Genomic DNA, 22,505 nt, shown 5'->3' on the forward strand with positions numbered 1-22,505 from the left:
AGCTAAACTGACAAAGCTGAATACGTAGAGATGGACATAGATTTCATTTCGTGACACTAATGTAAAATTCAGTTTCAGTCATGATGTTTATTCTCTCTTGCTCTTTTTTGCTTTAGCATCCCGGATTATAGTACACAACCGGAGATATTTCTTTCTTTCTTCAATCTCTCGCATCACAAGACCTAATTTCAGTTTAGCAGGATAATTCTATTGTTTATTCACTAACCGGTTGTTCATCTTCTTCTGTATCTCTCACCATCGCATATGTTACACTCGAGTTTTTCTTGTTCAAGTCCAATACCGAGGCCCGTTTTAAGTCAAATTTGAAATTTGAGGTCACCCTCTGAAGCCACAAAATTGTGTTAGAAGAACATAGATTCTGGATGAGGTCATGATGAAATCTTTGGTGTAGGAACATAAATACTTGGCGTGTGTTTGCACCCAGTGCTTGAAAAATGGGTTGTCGTAGTAAATGCTTTATTTGGTCACACACTCATGTATATGTAGAAGATTTGAATGTGAAACTCAATCATGCTTCCTGCCCTTCCTTCCCCCCATAAACTTCAATTTTTTCCACCCTACTTGATTGATATGTTTGACTTGGATTCAAACACTTAAAAAGAACAGCAACAATACAGAAGGTACTTGTGGTGGTCTGGGTAGGTGCATCTTTTTTGGGATTTCTTCATTTTTCTTATCCATTTTTTAGCTTTAACACCGACTAACTATTAATCTACTAATATTTCACTCAACAGAAGTACTCTTAAAGTGGAATTCATGTTTAGAAAGAGTAAAAATATGAGATAAATAGTTGTTTCTTTCCGTTGAAATTAGGCGTTCCCACTCTCTGTCAATCACAATACGACATACGTGCACAATTTTTTCTATTTGTGTTTTTCATGAGTAATATATGCATGTGTCAAAATGTGATTTGTAACGAAAGAACGGAGGAGACAAGTCGAAAAACAATGATAAATAAATAAAGGCAAAATGAACACCGATTATATCTAGGTCTATACATCCAGATACTAATCACATCTTGAAATTGAAATTAACTTGAACAACGTAGCGCATCCTGATCTGTTCCACATTGTAAACTATGTACTCATTGTACAGCAATGAACCCTGCAAGGTGCACGTAAACGAAGATTAATTTACAATGAAGCTGCCTGCCTGGTTCAACAGTTCCAAATCAAATTCACATCCAAAGTAATTCGAAAAAAATGATGTATTTCTACCTTCGGGCGGCTTGTATTCTCTTTCGGCTTTCCTAGGGGAACCACGACACCATCATCTAGTAACTGAGCTTCTGAAAAATCTGGTTCAGTTCCCCCAACTCCTTTAGTGCTGCAATATTATGTTACATGCCAGATTAAGTCAAGCAATACACGTCTTAGTTTCCAAAAAATGGAGATAATGCAACAAGTTTTCGTCAAAAGTTAATTCTCTCACACAATGCAGATAAACTTCTGGGTCTAAACAAACACAAAGATTATACGGAAAGGAAGATAAACTTCCAATGCAAAATACCAAAAGCATAAATGACCAGAAGAAGCTTCATCGCTTAAAACAGTTTAGTTATTACTTATGAGCAATAGATGGGAGGGTCCAATAAAGATAACAGAGACGCAAACCTTAATTTTCCTACGGGTAACTTGTCAGCATCGTACTTAGCGGTTAAAAGCTCGGCCATGTCGCCCAGCGCAACCTAAATAAACCATAGTTAAAAAGTATTTAGAACATTTAGTGCTAAAAAGTCCCTAGGGATTCAGTTGGGCTTTCAAGTGTAGCAGATCTGTGGTAGGGGAAATTCAAATTTTTAATCCAGAAATATTTTTCTCGTCTCTCGTATAAATCTTGATCTTAATGATATACAATGCATTGAAGGATATATTCGATAATCTGATGCCAAACCACTCTTAACACCAGGTATTTTTGTTTTTAGTATAAAATTTATCTTTTTTTACTTGCTGAAACTTGAAAGACTACCTCACATAGAAGCAGCACCCCAGATGTACAGCCATTAGATGCATAGCAATAATTTGCGCTTTTGGAGAACATGTCTGCGAAGTAAACTCCTTTCCCGAACATGTAACCAGTCACTGGGGCTTCAGGTGGAGCTATGCGCAAGCCTGGGTTGTCATGACACATGTTTAACTAAATTATTAAGCGGTAAAACATTCATACTGTATCTGCAGATTCTGCACGAGTGTGCACACAGTGACACACACACGCAAACACACCCACCCATGATTCGAAGCTAAATCATAAAGGATCACCTTGAGATAATATACCAGCCCAATTTGTAAGACGAGAACCATGCCATAAAAGCATTCTATTTTTCGTACTAGAAAACTGCTCACAAGAGTAAAACACAATTAGAAATTGCTTAAAATACAAATGTAGGATATTCAAGACCAACAAGGAAATTTCAAGTACTTGTAAAATTATCCAAGATGGCTGAAACATTTTATCAAAAGCCTCTCATAGATCAACCTAACCTTTCTGAAGCGTTCAACTTCACCCTCTTTAGATGTGCGGAATATTTGAATGATATCAACAGTGTAAGTTGAATGTGTTTTTGCATGAGTATTATGCAAATATTTTGTAATCTGACAACAGCAATAAAATTCACGAGAATCAGCACCAACAGTGTAAGTTGAATTAGCTTAATTTTGTTTGTATTCGAATTTCCATTGCTTATAACTCATAGTTACCATATCAAATTCATGAGAATCAGCACCAACCGGTGTCAGCTCACAATGAAGGCGTCGATAACTGGAATACAAGGGATCTCCCTATTATGGTGACAGAAAACAGACATTAGTAGGAAGGATAGATAATAGGACATAAGGGCAAGTCCGCAAGTGAACCATGAGGAACAAGACTAAAAGAGATTTACCTGCATTCCTGTGTCATCCTTCAACAATTTCGTTGCAACCTCAATTTCACCTAGTGCTTCAACCTTCAAGTAGAGAAGAGTTAATAAACACACAAATAGCACTTGTAGGTGGCACGATACTTATTCAAAGGAAAATAACCTTTGATTTACGTTTGGAGGTTCTTAGCCGAACTATCCACACGTATACATGAAACAAATTACAGAAAGACTTACCATTTCTAGCTTGTGTTTCAACTTCTGAGGAGTATCAATCACAAAGTTATCTGCATTACTCATATTTCCAAACCAATTAGATGCCTTCTTTTACAATCACAGAGAGAGAGAGAGAGGAACTCACTCATTTTTTTAAACCCGAAGTCATGAGGAATGACAGTGTAGAACTCTCTGCAAAAGGATGATGCCCATCAAAAATTGGAATTCCAAAATTATTTAAAGCTTAAGGTACCAAAGGAAGAGAAGAAAAGAGGTAGACATTAGTCAAGCATTTTGTTAAAAGTATATTTTAAAGAATTAACAAATGAAATCACTCTTTTGTTGGGGTTTTGAAAGAGAGAGAAGAGAGAGAGAGAGAGGGGGGGAGGGTATGGAGGGAGAGAGAAAGAGAAACCTTACCCGCTTAATTGTTCGATTAATTTCCTGTTAGATGAGCCAATCACATCAGAAATCCTCTGCAGGATGTTATAGCCCTATATGTTTCCAAAAAAAAAAAAATTATTGGTTCGTTGAATCTTCATGGAGAAACGGATTGAAAGAGAAGACACCATACACTAAACTTCAATGTTTTGTACCAAAATTCACACTGAATTGTTTGAAGTTAATTTAGAGAAAGTCCTGACAGAAGTTTTAGGAAATATCCTTTTCAGTTGTTCAGCTTAACTAGTAACTGAAATACAATTATGGAAAATACACGCCCCCTTGCCTTGGAAGTAGCCATTCCTACTTGCAAATCTCAGTTTGACATGCACACAAAACTTTTTCTTTTCTTGCATAGATGTCAAAATGTGATCTAAAGGAGCCTAGCAATTTCCTACAATTAACTTTCAACAACAAAATAACTAGCATGAACTGGAGGAGACTTCACTTCATAGGCCAAAATCTTACCTTTAGAATTGTTGATTTGCTAAGCTTACCCAGAGGCAACTTATCAGCGTTGTATCCTACCAAAGAAGAAGAATGTGTCCAAATAAGGGAAAAAGTACATCAGTTAACTAAACAGAATACACCGAAAGAAATGTTTGAGTCTCCAAATAAAATTATTATTCCAATTTAAGCAACTGAACAGCTTTAGATTATTATGAGCTGTAATTTGCAATATAATGTCTTTTTGACAGTGAATCAGACTAACCTATTTCCATCATATGCTGCTTCATCATGCCGATGTTGCAAATAAGAGATATAAACTTTGCAATGCAGGGCTCAAGTTGTGTTTCCAAAGGTTGACGTCCTAAAGCAGAGCCATTCTTTTCTTCGACCTGATAATCATTATCAAATAATAAGGAGGAGTAAGCAAGATAATTTTCCTTTTCATTAGGAGAGACATGTCCTCAGTAATTTGCAACCAAGAATCACTTCAGGGAATAAAGAGTATCTCCAAAATTCAGAAATTTATACAAACATAAACCAAGAGTTGTGGATACTCACAGCTTCCTTTTCATTGTAATCCATTTCTATCCACATATAGCAGGATGGGATAGGCTGGAACATTTTTCGATTGGACCAATCATTCCTGGTTTTGTCATAGAATTTCTGTTTAAACTCATTGATCGCACTCTCGAGGGATGCGTGAGAAGCTAGCTTGTTCTGACCCTTAACACCTACTCTCCCCCATCTATAGTAAATCATGAAACTTCCACCAACATCAGATTCTGCATGTTACAAAGAAATAAAATGCGGATGAGTACACATAGCCTGAACTTGTGTAATGCGCCAATGCCATGAGGATCATAACTCAATGGAGCAGATGAAACTTTATTTATGTGAAAAAAGCATAAATGATGTTTCTGTAATTTGTTAACCATTATAATCAGTATTAGTTACGAGGTTCTCAACTTCTCAGTGAAATTTTCTATAACTTGATAAGTTTGATTGCTAGAATCACAAGTGTCACCCTAACTCCATCTGCATTGCCATGAATTCAAAATTACGACAATCCAAAGATCTAGTTGACTAATTATTTGTTGAAAGGAGGAAGGGGTTTACCAAGAACTTGAATCAGATAGAACTTGTTGTTGTTATGACCGACATTGGTCTGGTTTAACATGGCATCGTATATATCATCCCCCTACACCAAAAACATCATTAGATAATGCCTAATTAGAAACAAATGGAATTGACACCAATTACTAAGCAAGAAATGAAATTGACTTATCAATATAGACTTGCCAGTTGCAAAACATGATAATGTGCCTTTATGTCATCCGGTAGCCACTGATCCAGTACCGCCGCACCCTTTTTGGTTGCGGTTACTATCTTCTCCTTGCTGCCATTTCCTTCCTCATTAGCTAGCATCAACACAGAGCATAACAAAATAAACACCCAGTTGTAATTCGAAAAACAAAAAATCTTCACTCGGATAAAAATTGAGATATCTATTACTAGTCATTTCCTACAAAATATTTCTTGGCAGCCAAACACAGAATGTGAAAGCTCATACCTTTACCTAGAGGAATGTCATCAGAATGTTCAGAAAGCCTCTGCAGCAAGTCTTTTTTCGACCCAGATGTCGAAACTCCACGAAGAGCGGCTTCTTCGCGCAATTGCTTCACGCTCATGCCACTAAACTTTTCGGTGGCCTTCATTTTCTCGGACACAGTTGACTCCCCACCTCCCTCCTCTTCAATTAACTTCCTTTTCCTCTTTCCACTAACCAGTGAAGCTTCTGCTGCTGAACCATCACTTGCGCCTGTGGGTTGCTTCTTCTCCTCGCGAAGAGCAGAATCGAGCCTCCGAACCTGCAGAAATTCAAAATCAATATACCAGAGAATCTTGGAGAGAGAGAGAGAGAGAGAGAGAGTAGAGAGAGGGGGTGTTGTCAGACCAGGGTGGGCTTCGCTCCGGTGGTGGGGAGACCACGCTGAGCCAATTCGTTTCGGAGCTCTTCTACTTTGAGCTTGCTTGCCATTGGGGGAGAGATGGTTGAAACTGTGAAGCGGAGGAGGGATTTTGAAGCGGGAGTTGCAGTGTGGAGGTTTTCTTTCTCCCCCGGCGTCCGCAGCAAGCTTCTTTTGGCGGGCTTTCTGCGGGCTTTCTGCGGGCTTTTACAAGTTATTTGATTTGTGAGCAAAGTCCCAATGTTATGATCAGGCCCACTGGATTTGGGCCGAATTAATTCGGGTCTTATATAAACCGAGTCAGACAAACACCAAAACGCCATTGGAATCAACTTCCCACTCACATTCGTAACTCTCTTTCTCTCACATTTCCCGCGCCCTGTTCTTCGTCCGCTCCCTCGCAAATTCACAGGAGCTTCAGACCATGAACACGAAAACATGAGATGCTAATGGCGGTGGAAGGTGGCGGTACGAGGACCTTAACGGATTCAGGATAAAGGGATGGACTTCGATCTCAACAAGTCAATGCAGGTTTTCATGGACTGGAGAGGCTGATAGTTAAGAAAAAGGTTTCCCAGGAATCATGGTATCTGTATATCGGACAACGTATTGTACATCAAAGTCTGTAAATCTGTTCAAAGATGATGGTGCTTCTAGTTGGGAAAAACGCATCGGTGGAATAATCGGGTAGAACAAACTGGTAGTGTGCTTGAAGGGTGTATGGAAGGCAAAAAATGCGTGACAACACTGCCATGGATAAATGGTGACGAGACCATTAACAAGATTTTCGACATGGGACTCAGACGGTGCCTTCTTGGGATTGTGATGCAAAGTCCAGGAATTTTAAGAGCTACTTTCACTCTTTGTTCATGGCTAAAAAACATTCCTTTTGCTACTTCATGGTTCCTTTGCCTCCGATAACCTAGAGGATCTAGCAATGTCATACAACCAAGAAATTATCGGTCTGACGATCATCGTCCTCAAGAAAATAGATTTTACTGCTAAGTTCCTGTACATATGTCGTAAGATTTTTCACTTATTTTGTCATCGTTTCAAATGTTATAGGATGAAATTATCCGGAAGATCGATATACTGAATCCACATGTATACTGATAGAGATTTTACCACCTGAAAAACAAGGGTTAAACCATAGAAAATTCTTGCAAGAGAACAAGTTTTTGTAGTATAGAGTGGTTCAAGTAAGGTCGATCTCCTAAGAGACTGGTATAAACAATTTATGAGTTTTTGGATTATTTGACTTAATTAACTCTAAGAATTGTACTAATTTGACAAAACTGAATCCTACTGTACGTGACTTAAACAAATATCGAAAATGGGAGTTGGCTTATAGAAAAAGTGATCCAACTAAACAAAACAAGTAAATGTAGAAACTCAAGATAAAATAAATAATTGAAGAAAATTAGATTGACAAGGCACTAGAGTTCAACCTTTACCAACAACACTCCTATATAGCTCTTCCAATTGCTTAAGTAATCGAAAACACACATGCTTTGAAGGTTGGGTTTTTCCTTGTGTAGTTTTACTTGTGACATTCAAGCTAAAACGCATACCACTACATACAATTCATCCATGACATTTGGATTAAATATAAACATGAGTGATTCATTGATATGTTAGACAAAGTCAAGTTTCCTCTTCAAACAGAAACTCTTCAGTTGGTTTACTCAGTCAACAACACTTATCAAGTGGAGCTTCTGTTAAACTCATTTGAATTTTGAATATTTGTTTTATCAGAATTAGTAAAGTATTTGAATTTCGAAATGTAAGCTTGTAAATAGGGTTTTTGAAACCCTGATGTAATCTGCAAAGTGATTATAAAAAGGTTGCTCCCTACAATGTTGAGGGCATGCAATCACAGTGAAAAACCTTGTGTAGTCTTATAGCTTTCCTGCGTGTTTTACCTTCCTGCAATCCTAGTTCTTTTATAATCTTGGTGAAAATCCTTTTGGTAAACCATGTAATCCTTAAAAGTATGATATTTACCTTGGGAGAAATTACAATCCTCAATCACAAGAAGCATAACCAATTTTAACGTGACACTCGTTCAAAATTGCATTTGATGACTTTTCTAAGTATCATAATGATGATCAAGCATCAAGGCACACTGATAGTTTAATTTAGTGACTGAAAATATCTAAGCAAGCATGTAACAACACTTAAGCAATTATCCATTAAAAATCAAAGAAAGAAAACAACCCTCTTTTACAAGATGAGCTCTCCGATCTTCTCCTCAAAGAGAGGAGCATGCTTCTTTCTGCTCTGCTGCTTCCATCCTGAATCTCTGTCTCCTTTTGCTCTCTGCCTTCCCTTTTGCTCTCTCTGCGAACTCCAAAACAACCAAAAACCCCCTCTCGTTAGTTTTGCTCCTTCACACCAAAACTCATCCGTCTGCCCTTTGAAAAATGCCCAAAGGAAAAAGGAATTCCTTTTTCTTTTTCTACAAAACATAACCATGATGCCTCCTCATCATAATGTTCCCTCATCATTCCTCATCATTATTGTTGTCCCCCTTCCCTTTTTTTTTTTTTTTTTTTTTAATTTAGCCGAGAGCTGGTCTGGAAGACCAAGCCGAAGGCCACAAGCGGAAGACAACATTTTGAGCTGAAAACTCAATATAATTATCTTCAATCTCTTGTGAATAAGCTCCAACTATAATTATTCAAAAATTTCACCGTTTACATATTTTTCCATCAAACTCGATCATACTGCTCCTAGAAACACAATATGGCAAAAGTACCACAAATACTTAAAACTTCCAACTAAACTAGATAAGAAAACAAATATAAAAGGGCGAAATATATAGTATAAATATTGGTTTATCAAATGCCTACCCACAATTCCTCGCATGACAAGTTTATCTACCGATATGGTACGCCAACTCTTCCTTCTCTAATATATCCCGGCGATAATAATACATCGAAGCATTGGTATCTCAACGGATTAAAAACATTCTAGTTAAGGATCCATGGCTGCAGCTTACATGAATAGCGAAGACCTAAATCCTACTTTTTGGCATAGGTAATCAACATCGAACTCTGCGGTGTCAACTTAAAAGCTTGGAGTTCCTGCATTGCTACTGTTGATTGCATCTCATCTCCATACTCCACAAAAGCAATACCAGGCTTAGCTTCAACCATTCTAACCTCCTTAAAACCAGCATACTGGCAGAAGAGCATTTGCAGCATCATGGGAGTTGTCTCCTGCGGAAGATTCTGAACAAATAGTATGTTGTTTGGTGGAGCAGGAGCCTCGGGTAACTTCACACCACCAGGATACGGTATTTGGGAAAGCTGCACAAGTTTGTGAGAGAGAAGAGTGGTCAAGGATTGCACAAGAGCATATAATTGAGGGCAGAGTTTCGTCATTTTAAAATCAACCAAACGGGCTAAGCCGCAGATTATACACTTATCCAAAGAGCATGCTTGAGCCTAGACTCCCACTTAAATGCGTAATACAATTTTCAAGCCAGATTTAGATAGCAAAGTGTAGCTAGTAACAGTGAACTCCATGATTCGATAACCCAGCACAGTGCTTTCTACTAATTTCATGTCAAATACACCAGCTTCAATGAACCAATACAAACTTGGAATGTATAAACCATGAAGGGTACTACTTGAATGAAAAAAATCTCCAATCACCAAAATAAACCAAAAAATTACTTTATCTGTGTATTTTTCGTAACAGTTTCCAGCTGTTATACACCTATCTAATTTGTTTACGTTCCAAGTAACTTGTCAACTTCCCAACTTTTATGAGTCACATGCAATTTTTCCACCAAATAAACTTCAGAATCAGTTTAGAGTTGTTTCAGTTCAAGCAACACCAATCACGACATGTAATAAATATGATCATAGATATCCAAATCAAAACATAAATAGTGAAGGTATAAACAAAGCTGAAATTGGGAGTAAGTTATCCCTCAATGAAACAGAAAACTTGCTTACCGAAGGTGCTGAACCATAGGGACCAGCATAAGCAGGAACGCCACCCATTCCAGCTTGGCTCGCATCATGTTGCTCTTTTCGTTTTCTCCCTGCCACATAAGGAACAGAAAAACAAATTTTAAGACCATAAAAATCAAATGCATCAATCATACATCAATACTGCAATTTTTTTTTCCAAAAGATATATCTTATTGTCATATCGCTTATATAAACGAGAGAGCATGTTTTACCCTTTTCCTCATGCCTCTTTCGTCTTTCGCGTGGAACAAAAGTACCATCAGCCTTTGCTATCACATCTGATTTCGTCTTGGCATATTGTATTCTCTGTATTAATCACATATCAGTAAAATGATTCCAAAAAACAAAACAAATTAAACAACGGGAAAATCTTTCGGTAATCACAATTCATTATATCCATCTAACTAGGATAAAGAATGGTTGTTGAAACATAATCCATCCATCACACGACATGCCAATGTGCTTATTCACCGATCAAAAGGCCAGATTCTAGACAATGCAAAAGAACAATCATATGAATGGCAGCGAAAACCTGCCCTTACCTAAACCTTCCCAATCTCCCCTCCCCACCCGCAGTCCGTATGACATTGACAGCATGTAGCCGGTCGAGTTTACGCGTTCGGGCATCATCGATATTGACTAATAACCAGAGCTGGATCATGCTTAAATTTTCCCAAATTTGATTTTACAACAAGCAAGATCCTTTTTTCTACCATTTCAATTCACCTAATTATATACTCCTTCTGCCCTATGCTAACAAAACAAATGGAATTTGAATAACAAAATAAAATCAAACTAATACTAAATTTCTAAATTAAACAACTAGATAAAATTAGGTTAGAATTGCATACCATGGGCTTGTCGTAAAAGGGGAAGCCCTGCATTTGGTGAAGGGCTTTGGTGGCGGAGGAGACGTCCTCGAAGACGAGCCAGGCTTGGCCTTTGTGCTTGAGCGTCTTGAAAGCCAAGACCTCCACAATCTTCCCGAACTGCGAGAACACCGCCAGAAGCGACTTTTTCAGTTCCTCCAGCTTTATTTTCTCGTTCAGGTTGTTGATGTAGATCGTCTGGTTCGCCGAGACTTCCCCACCACCACCAACGCCACCGTCGCCGCCGCCGCTGTTGTTCTCGGCCATGTCTTCTTTCTCAGTTCCCGATCTCGGATTTCGTTTTGAAGCTGCGGTGGAGATGGAAGGGGTTTAAGGCTTTAAGCTGACTGACGAGCTCGACGGCTTCGCGGGCACCCACGGCGCCAGGCCTTTAGCAAGGATTTAGCTCGTTTAATGGGCCCTAATTTAACTTTGGGTCGATTAATGAGCCCTCACTTTTTTCTACTAGCTATTTAATGCCCAATAGTTGAGATGCTTTCGGCCCAAATAATTAAAGCCTCGTTTGGCATGAAGATAAAATCGAATCGGATGCCTCGCTAGATCTAATATATATTTGAGGAGAAATAGATGTTAATTTTCAATTTGAAGGTAGAAGACAGATTAGTTGTGGATAAGACTTATCCCTATTACAACATGTTTACTTATTAGAACGAGAAAATTCATGAACTGGAGAAAATAAAAAGAAATGAGAAGGGATCAACTAGTCTCTTGAATTAATAATGGGTTTCCAAGTATTGGATTAAGAACTTTAAGGCGTGACACACAATTTTTTTCGACTTAATATGTGCTAGTAAATGTGAGGGAAGTCAGTAATTAAAATGATTATAATACCATGTTTTAGTAAAGACGTGGAAGTAAAACGCTGAAATGATTCCAAATCTCATTCCCTATAAGTAAACTTTTCATCAATTCCCACCCAAATGAAAAGATTGAGATACATAAATTTTTATCATTGGTAATCCATCTTCTTCCTTCAGTTTGGACAAAATGAAGAAGTTGACATTCATTCCTACTTCAACACTAATGAATTCTCCAATCTATTAGAATCCTAGCCACCGATGGAGGCGTAAGAAGCACAAAAATCAGTGTCAGTTTGGTGACTAGCAAAACTGAGAATTGTGTCCGAGCCAATATTATATAGTTTCATCAATCTATACGAGACTTGTAAGGCACAATATGATAAACTGTTGTCCAGTTTAATAAGGGAATTGTTATTAGCACTTCAAAAATCTCATTCTACATTCCAAATTTTTATATATTATGAAAGAAAAATACACTTGTGAGAATTGTAGAATGAGATTTTTGCAGTGCGAATAACATTTCCCTTTAATAATTCCATTTCGAACACTCATTAAGTTTGAACTCTTCGTACATTAATTCAATTTATATAAATAGCTCATAGCCACCAAATCTTTTCTAACCCAATGCATTCGTGCAAGCATAGCCATTAGAAACTTAGGGTGTTTATTTTGTTCATGTTGAAACAAACGGAAGACTTGATGCAAAATTGAGCTCAATAACATTGTAAGATTTATACAATTGACTTCACTTAGTGAAATAAGACTTTGTTATTGTTGTTGAAACAAAAACTAAAAAGCAACTCTTAAGTTATCACAAAAAAGAACACGACTATTCATGTACATATGCTTGTATGTGGTTAAGTTTCATTGTTATATGCGATCGACGTCATCAGTGCTCTTTTGTGACGAATGTTCATGTGTCTCTGATCATATGCAGACAACTCCAACCAATAAAACCTTGAAAATGACACAACACATAATGCATGTCAGTGACAGAAAAGTAACCTCTTTCCTTCTCCTTCCCATACATGTGAGTACATGACTTGAATACACAACGTAACTTTTTGTGACAACAAAACAACACTATGTTGATGAAATTTATATGTACTTTTAGATCAATCACTAACACAAGACATCACGATATTAAACCCCATCTACGTAAAACAAGGGCGAAAGAAGTGATTGTTGTGGAGGGTCCTTGACATCTCCCGCTAGGGGCACTTGCCTGCCCTCATAATTTAACCCCAACCCTTGTGTTCGTTGTAGAGACACGTTCCATCCACTTGGCTGGAAATGGCTGTATTAGAATAATAGAAAAGGAGAGGATATATACAAGTGAAAATTGTTGTTTATCCAGATTCTAATAGTTTATCAAGAAATATTAAATCGCGTGCCACCATGTTGAATTGATGGACATGGTCCCTGCCTTTTTGAAATGTTCTTGAAGTATCTAGAAAAAATAACACTATAAAGATTTTATTTTATATTTTTCGTAAGTGTATTTTTTTTATAATTATAAAAAATTTAAAATGCAAAATAAATGGTCAAATAATTCCACCAACTAAATGGTACCTCCTTTTGTCTTTTGACTAATGCATATACATATTTCCTAGGGTTTTCTAGAAAGACTCACAGGACGTCTCCGACGAACCCGAATGATTCCGCGAAGGAAAGTAGGAGGGAGCCGTGAAAATAACATCACAAATTTGTGTGATTAATTTGAAATATCGTTGATTAGTCGGTAACGAGATGCATGACTAATGTCGGTAGGAGTAGGACCACGCACACGAGTGACTTGGCACACCACGCAATAACAAGAAAATATGTGAAAGATGCATGCACGGCACGGCACGGCGGCTGGTGACGCTTTTGCTGCTCTGGCTGCTGGTGGCAGCTGCATCGATCTAATTCCTTTTCGTTTGCACAGCTGTTTAAAGGAAAGAAAAAAAGAAAACGATAGATAATGACGAAGACAAACTTGACAAAAGTTGGAACTTTGTTCGTCATCACATCACGAGAGTCATGACTCCTAACCCTAACAAGTAAGACCCTTGACTTGGACCCTTCCATAAATCACGAGGCCAAATTGCCTAGATCCTTCCAGAACATAGCAAGGAAACTCCGCCACCACTTCCCCTTTCTTTCTCCTGCTTGGGACTCTCATTTCATAGTTATCCATCTGTTTAATATAGATGAACAATGTGGTTTACTACATGTTTACTAGTTTAGTTTAAAAATAATACTAAAAAAATATGATGTGACGTGTTCCGAAGAGATACTTTTTAAAAACAAATAAATTGCTACAACGATATTTTTTGTCAGTTGGCCTTGTGGAATTGATAATTTGATAGTGTAATGATCAAGTTGTCTGTCCTATAGAGTATATCATACACCTCAAACTATTCGTCTTTCTCCTTGAGGTTTTGTTCACAACAATCAAGCAAAGATCTTCCGCTCCTAGTACACGTCTTATGCACTCTTGCAAGTAACATGTCAGCCGGAGTCACCTAACGTGACCTCTACGGCTGAATCTAGAACTCAAATCCCCAACTCACTAACTATACCTGCACACAAGTCGGAACCAACTAAAGTGGTTTGTACTACAGGACTAGGTGTAAATAATATATGAATAAAAGTGAAGATACTATTGTGGGATAGTGCTGTTTGTATTAAGTATTTTTATTTTCACACATTATTGTTAATTTTTTATCATTAGTCTTCTTGAACTCTTTTGATCTGATGGTCGAAAAAAAAAGGGTGCGTCATATGTAAAAATAGATGTATAGATAATCTACAATTTTTGTATTATTTCCACAATTTTTTTTTTTAACAAATGATATTTACTACACTATGAGGATGGATGAGTGGGCTAAATTAGGAACAGTCATGATAATGTGATTTAAATTTTCCATACTAGAATCGAATCTACTTATTAAATAGTTATTTGCACAAAATATTAGAGTGAGGTGTCTAATCTTTCTGCCATCGACGGCCAATATCCCGGGAAGAGATCCGGTCCGGATCTTTCCCATCAAAGATTCATGATCAAGTGATATGAACTATTAAAATTTAATCTAACGATTACAATTATTATAATTTTTAAAAAGATTTTATATTTGTAATTGTTAGATTAAATTTTAACAATCTCAATCACTTAATCTAGACGTTTAACGAGAGAGATCCGAACCGGATCTCTTCCCCAATATCCTACACATTCTAGACTCCACACTCACGACGACCTTTCCTCACCTTTTGACGTTGCCTCAGGTGAAAGGAAATGTCCTCCACTCAAATCCCCACTCCCTCTCAACCGTCCGATCTCAGTTCCTAAATTCGAAATAGCAACGGCACTTCGCTTTGATCCCACGTGGCAACAAACTACAGGTTAGTCAACTCGCCGCCCCATTTTAACAGCGTTTTGTTTTCTTTGGATCCCACGCGTCTCTTGTTTTCCTCCCCTATATACACACCTTCCCCCTACTCCCCTCTCTCTCAAACCATCTTCGCAATTCCAGAGAGTTTTTAGAGAGAGAAAGAAAGAGCCGTAGCAAAAGAGCTTCTTGTTTCTTCTCGCTGCTGTAGAAGGCGAAGGTTTTCTCTGCTACTAAGCTTTTTGCAGCGGTGTTTAGATTCCGATCTCTTTCAATTACCAAAGAAAAACAATGGCTCGTTCTTTCTCCAACGCTAAGTTTCTCTCTGCTCTCGTCGTCGACGGTTTCTCTAGCTCCATCTCCAGGTACTAACCATTTCTAACAATCAAATCCAAGTTTTGTTGTTTTCGATCTCGGTTTATCTCTTGTAAGAGAGAGAAACCATATCTTTGCGACGGTATTTTAAGTTAATCATGCACGTCTAAGTTTGGTTGTTTTTAATATCTCCCCGTGAGAGAAATCCCATGTTTATAATGGTATCCTGTATTATTCACGCACCACCATTCTCCGGTGAAGAATTAGTAATTAATCGGCTGTTAGTTTCGGTTTTCTTCTTAAAGAGGAACACTTTCGGCGCACGTTAGTCCACGTGACGTGAACCGGAAGCGATTAGTTTATAAACGTGATTAACGCCTTGAAATTTATATCAATTAAATGTTAATGATGTTTCTTTCATGGAAATGCAGACGTGGATATGCGGCGGGTTCACAAGGAGTTGCGTCGAGCGTGGTGAGAGGAGGAGGTGCTACGAATCCCAGAAGCGTGAACATAGCGAAGAAGAATTCCGGGGAAGAAAAGGTGGGCTCCACCTTTAAGGTCTCGTGGGTCCCCGACCCCAAAACCGGGGTTTACGGACCCGAGAACGGCGCCGAGAAGATCGACGCCGCCGAGCTGCGGGCGGCGCTCTTGAAGAAGCACTAATAAGATTAAAGATCAAAACAAAATTCTTGTAATTTTTCTGGTGGAAAAATACGAGGAGACTTGTACGAGGAATGGGCTGTCGGCGTGTTTGTGTTTGAATTCTTCGGAGTTTAGACTTCGCTGGAAAATATGTATGATTTGTTGTAATAGCTGGGTTCCTCCGTCCTCTGATCCGATTAGAGACTTAAGCGTGTATCAATTTATATTTGCAATAAAAGGTTTATTCAATTCTCTAATCAATCGTTTTAATTTAATTAATATTTTAAGTCACTGCACATCCTTTTGGTGTGATTGTGATTTGTACTAGTTTTGGTTTTAAAAAAATGGTAGATTTTATTCTTAGTGGGGAATGTCTTAGAATTGGGGAGGATTTTCAAGAGTGCTCGGAAAATATTCTTCTTTTTCAATCCTTTTTTCAATTATGATGTACTGATTTGTGTTCTAGATTGAAAAATTACGTTCAATTTCAGAAAACCTAGGGCTAGCAAACAGGTCATGTTTGTCATGTTCGTGTTGTTTTCGTGTAACATCTGATATCTTAATGAGTCGTGTCGTGTCACACTTTGTTATCTTGACGAGTCCTTAACTAGTCGGGTCATTTTACCCAACGACCCATTATGACTTCATAAGAAAAATATTTTTTTTCCTTAAATTTGCACATACCACACATTGCCACATAAATATTACTTCAAAACATTAAACACACATTTGTCATTTAAGTACTAAATCTACACTCGAAAATAAAAGCCTAATAAAAAAACATTCATACACTACTAGTCTGTTACAAAATATTAAATGTGCAAAGATATGCAAAATGAAAGAGTTTTTATTTTCAAGGTTGTGAAGCCTTTCTCAAAAATACAAAATTCATACCTTTAGCGTGTGCTTGCCTATGTATGGTTTTCTTGTGGCTCCCGGAGTCGAGTTGAAGAAAGTGAATGAAGGAGGATGCGAGAGAGATGCGGATTAAGAAGACGGCGCGGGAGTAAGTCTGGACGGGAGAGATCAGAGTGAATGAGAGGGAAGGGAAGGATAGCCTCCAACCTAATGCACAATGAACGGCTGAGATTTAATCTCAACTGATCCAATGGTCAATCAAATTTTTTAATTAATTTAATATATGTATATAATTATTATAGTTTTTAGGGGTATAAAATTGTTAAATTAATATATATATTTATTATAGTATTTTTTTAGGTTATAAAATTAATATTTTACTTATGTGTATCGTTTTATCCACATGTATACCCGAACCAACTCGTTATCTTAACAGGTATTTATCGGGTTACCCGATAACGACTCAATTCGTTATCATGTCGACCCGAATACTTGTTAATTTCGTGTTGTGTCCCACAAGGATGAAGGATGGATGGGTGCACACATATTTTCCTTATGGGTTAATCCAAAAAGCTCCATGATTTAGTTGGTTATTTAAGTTTGTGGACTTTTATATTTAATTAGGTATTTGATTAAGATGTATCATCCCGTATAGTACTGGGACATGAGGGTACTAATTCAACGAGAACAATTGCTCAAATAGAAGAGGAGAAGAAGAATAATATGTTTACTCATTTAAAATGAGATAAGGTCATGTAGCTATATTTAGTAAAGATTTATAATACGTGTAGAAGGTGTACTCAATGTGTGTGTGCCTGCCCAACAAATGTATTAGAAGTAATATCTTGGGACGGATGTAAAGCGAAGCAAATTGACCCCCCAAGAATAGAGGACCATGTCGGTTGCAAGAGATGTGAATTTGCCTGTCCTGCAAATTTGTTAGAGAAATCAGAATTAGTTTTAATTTGGAATGAGCAGATCAAGTAATCCTATTATGAATTTAATCTCTAATTTTTCAAGCATTTGATCACGTTTTGACGTAAAAGTAAAACTCATATATCTTCGATCTAATAGACGCATTAAAAAGTAATAATCAAAATTTCAATACTAAAACTTTAAAAAGTCATGAATTAGACTATTAGAGTCAAGTGCATGTCAATAAGCATATGCTAAGTAGGGTTGATGCGTACACGTAATATAAATTTGAAGGTATCTCGCACCACATAATTAAGGAGTTGATTAAGTTGCACACTAAATGCTCTTAGTTAATTCTATATAGTTTAGTCTATATAAAGCAATGATTGTGGTGGGAAATGATTGTTCGGGAGTGCCAGTCGATCAGCTACGCAACCACCGGCCAAATATCAGGCGGCACCTTCTACGGCCGCCAAGTGTGTTATCATGTGCCGGCAGCCGGGCCAAGTCTAACCAATTAAAAAAAAATAATAATAAAAATGATTTGAGTTTTAACAAAATAAAAAATAAAATAAATAGTATATGATTAACTTTTTAATGTAAAAATATAATTTTTTATTAACGTAAACAATACCGAATGCTTTTCGTTAAAATTTTCATTAAAAAATGTTAATGGCGCTGAAAAGTTGGCCAACTATCCAAAAGCAAGATCCACTAATAAAATTCTTCAAAATGGTTGGTAAGTGCGTAAAGAATAAGGAAATGGATTTGCTACTGTTCAATTACGGCCGACAATTAGTGGCTTTTGCTTGTTGGGAGATTTTTAGTTCACATTATCTTTTTAATACAGGATCTAAACGATCTTAGTTTTGAGAGAGTTTTAACAAAACTCTCGGTACTGTTCATTTTTAACGAAAAATCACATTTATACATTTTTCTAGTACTATTCACTATACCTTTAAAAAAAGCTTTTTATTACAAGGGAAGTTTTTTTTAACTTTTCGTTAGTTTTCTTTAGTTTTTTTAATTTATTTTTTTTGCAGAGATGATCTTTACAATTTGATTGATAATATGAACGGTTTTGATTATATGCACAAAACTCTGTGATTCAAATACTAACAAATTTTAGTAGGAGTTTCTACTCATCCTTAAGTAGTCAAGTAATGTTTTTACTTAAATTATATTTACATTTTTTATATATCCGTAAGTATGAAATATTAATATTTTCATCTACTTCTATTTTAACACATGAAGTGAAGTAATACATCACAAACGCTTTTGATACACAAGAAAATAGTCTCATGAGTAGTGGTAGAACCAATACAGAATCATTAAATGCTCATAACCCAAATAACTTTATAATCGCAATGTATATAATATATTGGGTAAAATACAAAAAATTACTTTAACTATTGAAATCACGACAGTTTCATACCTCATCTTTTAAAATTTACAATGTCATACCGTATCTTACGAATTTGTGACAATGTCATACCTCTGTCAATTTTTCTGTTAATTTTTCTGTTAAGTGTTGACGTGGCTTGATTTGGAACCTACTTTCTATTAAAAAATTATTAAAAACTAAAAAACAATTATTTAATATTTTTTAAATATTAAAATAATAATAATAAGTAGCAAGAAAAAAAAAAAAAAAAAAAAACCCCTCATTTCGTCCCTCCCCTCCTCCCTCCTCCCTCCTCCCTTCTCTCCCCATCTTCATCTTCTTCCCCCACCTGCAAATCCCAACAAAAAAAAATAAATCCAATTTGTCTTCCCCCACACCCACACTCTTCTTCCTCCTGCAACCCGGAAAAAAAAAAAAAAAAAAAAAAACACAGATCCCGTAGGTGGGATCTTGGGTGCACAGAGAAGGTGGAGGATGAGTGCAGAAGAGAATGTGGAAAATGGATGAGAGTGGTGGATTTGGGGTTTGATGGGTTTTCAATTTTTTTTTTTTTTTCCTTCCTCCTTTTTCTCCTCTTCTTCTTCTTCCTCCTCCTTCTCCTTCTCCTTCTCCTTCTCCTTCTTCTTCTTCCGCAGGGGGGGTGTTGATGGGTTTTCAATTTTTTTTTTTTTTTTCTTCCTCTTCTTCTTCTTCCTCCTTCTCCTTCTCCCTTCTACTTCTTCCGCGCCGACCCGGGGGGGGGGGGGAATTTTTTTTTTTCCTTCCTCCTTTTTTTTCCTCTTCTTCTTCTTCCTCCTCCTCCTCCTCCTCCTTCTTGTTCTTCCGCAGGGGGGGTTGTTGGGTTTTCAAATTTTTTTTTTTTTTTTTTGCAGGTGGGGGGGGGGAAGAAAATGAAGATAGGGAGAAGAGAGAGGAGGGGGGAGGGACGAACTGATGGTTTTTTTTTTTACTTTTTTTTATTATTTTAATATTTTAATAATATTAAATAAATATATATTTTTTAGTTTTTAATAATATTTTAATGATTTTTTTTAATAGAAAGTGGATCCCGAATCAAGCCACGTCAGTATTTAACTGAAAAGTAAACGGCCACGTCAACATTTAACTGAAAAGTAAACGGCCAAGTAATGGAAGGTATAACATTGGACCAAATTCTAAAGATGAGGTGTGACATTGTTAATTTTAAAAGATGAGGTATGAAAGTGTTATGACACCAATAATTGAGATAGTTTTTTGTACTTTACCCTAATATATTACTCTCTACAAGCTGAAAGAATGTGTCAAAAACACAAACTTTCAACATGCTACTTCTTTGTCTTTTTTTTTTTTTCTCTCTTATTTCTTGTATAACCTATGGTCTGCAACAAGTGTTTGATAAAATGCTTCACTGAATAGACCTCAAAAGAATTCAAAAGAACAGATAACTCGACAGCTACCCACTAAGGACTCCCACGAAATGATCCGATGAAGTTTACTTTTGCCAAATTATGACCACATTGTTATAAATACTGGCTCCGCCGCGGCCATAAATAATCTAATCATGATAATGGAGAATTATTAGGTTAGGTACAAAACTATTATAGGCGCAGATAGAATAGGGAATCAATATCAAACTATGTCACCTTGTTTGCCAATGCCAAAGATATTATAAACTTTACGGTAGGGCCAAATTTGAAGCCTCATATATAAATACAATGTGTATGTTGGCCAAAGCCAGCTACTGGTTCAGCTAGATGCGGTGAATTGTCGAGTCTTTGCCTGGTTTGAGTTAGTCAAGGGGAGATGACGGAAAGAGGCAAATACATGACTGTATACACTCGGGTTCTTTCAAGTTTTACGACGCGTGTAAGTTGTCCACTTACTTGCTACGAAGAACCAAGCCAAGCAATATGCTTCGACGTTGACGTGACAGATTCATTTACTGGGTTGATGTTATTTTTTAGAGAAGTTTAATGAAAAACTCTTGGTATTGTTTATTTTAATGAAAAATCACATTTTTATTTTAAAAAGTCAATCCTGATACTATTCACTTATAACACTTTTTTGTTATTTTCTCAAAGTTTTCAAGCTTTTTTCATTAGTTTTCCTTATTTTTAAATCCAATGCTTGCAATTTACATATGAAGATGATGAAGAATCACCAAGTCAAACGTTATCCACACTCGAAGAGCTAACCCAGCATTACAAAACAACTTGTATGAAACGGCTTCACTGCCATGTAATGTCCCGGTTCAAAAGTTCATGCCATTGTGAAGAAAAACTTACACATATATGACATTATTGGACCGAAAGAACTAGACCACGTCGTCCATCAGAAAGCTCCCGCAAAACTGTACCCTGCATAATACAACTCGATACTATGCTTGTCCCTCCTGTGTGAGAGTTGTTGTGGCTAGACAAAATTTTCTCCCTTGCAGAATGTAGATAATCCTACATTCGGGTGGGAGGAGTTTTCTTAGAGAGTTGTGGGTGTGCTTGCCACACGACTAACAAACGAGAAAGACACACCATCTAAATTCTAATCACAATTTTTTGCTCCTTGTTCATATGACTTGCTATCCTTGCCCAAAATTACAAGTATCCGTTGTGTGGAAAGAAAAAGAAACTAAGCACGTAGATATACTTGTTCAATGACACCAACCATAGCCAGAAATGATCACCGAAACCTACTAACAGACACCGGAAGAACGGTTTCACGCAGCAGGGCCACGACACTTACTTATCTCTCGAGGATGTACCTATTTCACGCGAAAAAAACTAGCAAAAGCTCAAGACCGAGGGACACTGTACGGAAACCCTTGCGAGGCAAACCATAATCCCAATTGACAAGGCTCCAACACAGCTTGCAAACCGCTAGGGAAAACAAATGCTAAGCAGAAGTAGTTTCTTACACCCTGGGAAAACAAATGCTAAGCTAACAGTGGTAAGAGTCGGAACTGAAAGACTTTTACTTAATGTATCGAACCTGAATTCCATGTTCTCTGAAACCAAACTACGAACTTCCTTAACCAAAATAACAATCTCCAAGGTATATCAACCCTGAAGGTCCAGTTTCTGCCTGCGCAGTTACCACCTGAACTCCAAAGAAGGCCATTTTCACTGATACATTAAAAAAAAGCATGAAACGCGAACATACTGTAATCTGCTCACTACATCCCACGAACTCTTAAAGTCCATAATGCAAACCCAAACCTAATATGAAACTCTCAAGCAGGGTCCTATTCAACACGCCCTTCTCCATCACCACTGAACCCACATTTGCAAACTAGCCACAGAGTATACGACAATAAAGAAACATGAATTAAAATTCCCTACTAACATAAAACCTATGAACACGCATGCAAATCGGGTTACTAGACAAGTTCCCTCCTG

At 37.1% G+C, this 22,505-nt stretch overlaps 3 protein-coding genes across 3 annotated transcripts; 1 reads left to right on the forward strand and 2 right to left on the reverse strand.

Moving 5' to 3' along the window:
* Positions 1-829: 829 nt before the first annotated feature.
* Positions 830-6,769, reverse strand: LOC137716563 (poly [ADP-ribose] polymerase 2). The gene is made up of 18 exons (XM_068456017.1): positions 5,940-6,769; positions 5,556-5,853; positions 5,285-5,403; positions 5,102-5,183; positions 4,544-4,767; positions 4,248-4,374; positions 4,004-4,059; positions 3,515-3,588; positions 3,240-3,286; positions 3,116-3,165; positions 2,903-2,965; positions 2,718-2,798; positions 2,502-2,612; positions 2,280-2,355; positions 1,990-2,132; positions 1,635-1,708; positions 1,239-1,347; positions 830-1,125 (listed from the first exon to the last, which is right to left on the reverse strand). The coding sequence occupies exons 1-18, from the start codon at positions 6,390-6,392 to the stop codon at positions 1,033-1,035; spliced, it is 2,280 nt and encodes a 759-aa protein (XP_068312118.1). The 5' UTR covers positions 6,393-6,769; the 3' UTR covers positions 830-1,032.
* A 1,985-nt stretch (positions 6,770-8,754) lies between these two features.
* On the reverse strand, positions 8,755-11,138 carry LOC137715675 (U1 small nuclear ribonucleoprotein A). Its single transcript, XM_068455009.1, has 4 exons — positions 10,787-11,138; positions 10,148-10,241; positions 9,918-10,006; positions 8,755-9,263 (listed from the first exon to the last, which is right to left on the reverse strand). The coding sequence occupies exons 1-4, from the start codon at positions 11,069-11,071 to the stop codon at positions 8,976-8,978; spliced, it is 756 nt and encodes a 251-aa protein (XP_068311110.1). The 5' UTR covers positions 11,072-11,138; the 3' UTR covers positions 8,755-8,975.
* Positions 11,139-15,126: 3,988 nt separating this feature from the next.
* LOC137715583 (protein SENESCENCE-ASSOCIATED GENE 21, mitochondrial-like) lies at positions 15,127-16,213 on the forward strand. The gene is made up of 2 exons (XM_068454926.1): positions 15,127-15,361; positions 15,743-16,213. The coding sequence occupies exons 1-2, from the start codon at positions 15,288-15,290 to the stop codon at positions 15,975-15,977; spliced, it is 309 nt and encodes a 102-aa protein (XP_068311027.1). The 5' UTR covers positions 15,127-15,287; the 3' UTR covers positions 15,978-16,213.
* Positions 16,214-22,505: the final 6,292 nt, after the last annotated feature.

This window comes from Pyrus communis, chromosome 14, assembly GCF_963583255.1.
Source record: "Pyrus communis chromosome 14, drPyrComm1.1, whole genome shotgun sequence".
Lineage (NCBI taxonomy): Eukaryota > Viridiplantae > Streptophyta > Magnoliopsida > Rosales > Rosaceae > Pyrus > Pyrus communis.

Coding starts and splice junctions, on each gene's coding strand:
- LOC137716563 (XM_068456017.1), bottom strand. CDS start 6,392: ATGTTTTCGTGTTCATGGTCTGAAGCTCCTGTGAATTTGCGAGGGAGC. Junction 5,854..5,939: donor CCGGAGCGAAGCCCACCCTG/GTCTGACAACAC, acceptor GAATTTCTGCAG/GTTCGGAGGCTCGATTCTGC. Junction 1,709..1,989: donor GGGTGCTGCTTCTATGTGAG/GTAGTCTTTCAA, acceptor TGGTTTATTTAG/GTTGCGCTGGGCGACATGGC.
- LOC137715675 (XM_068455009.1), bottom strand. CDS start 11,071: ATGGCCGAGAACAACAGCGGCGGCGGCGACGGTGGCGTTGGTGGTGGT. Junction 10,007..10,147: donor AAAGAGGCATGAGGAAAAGG/GTAAAACATGCT, acceptor CTTATGTGGCAG/GGAGAAAACGAAAAGAGCAA. Junction 9,264..9,917: donor CCTATGGTTCAGCACCTTCG/GTAAGCAAGTTT, acceptor AAACTTGTGCAG/CTTTCCCAAATACCGTATCC.
- LOC137715583 (XM_068454926.1), top strand. CDS start 15,288: ATGGCTCGTTCTTTCTCCAACGCTAAGTTTCTCTCTGCTCTCGTCGTC. Junction 15,362..15,742: donor TTCTCTAGCTCCATCTCCAG/GTACTAACCATT, acceptor ATGGAAATGCAG/ACGTGGATATGCGGCGGGTT.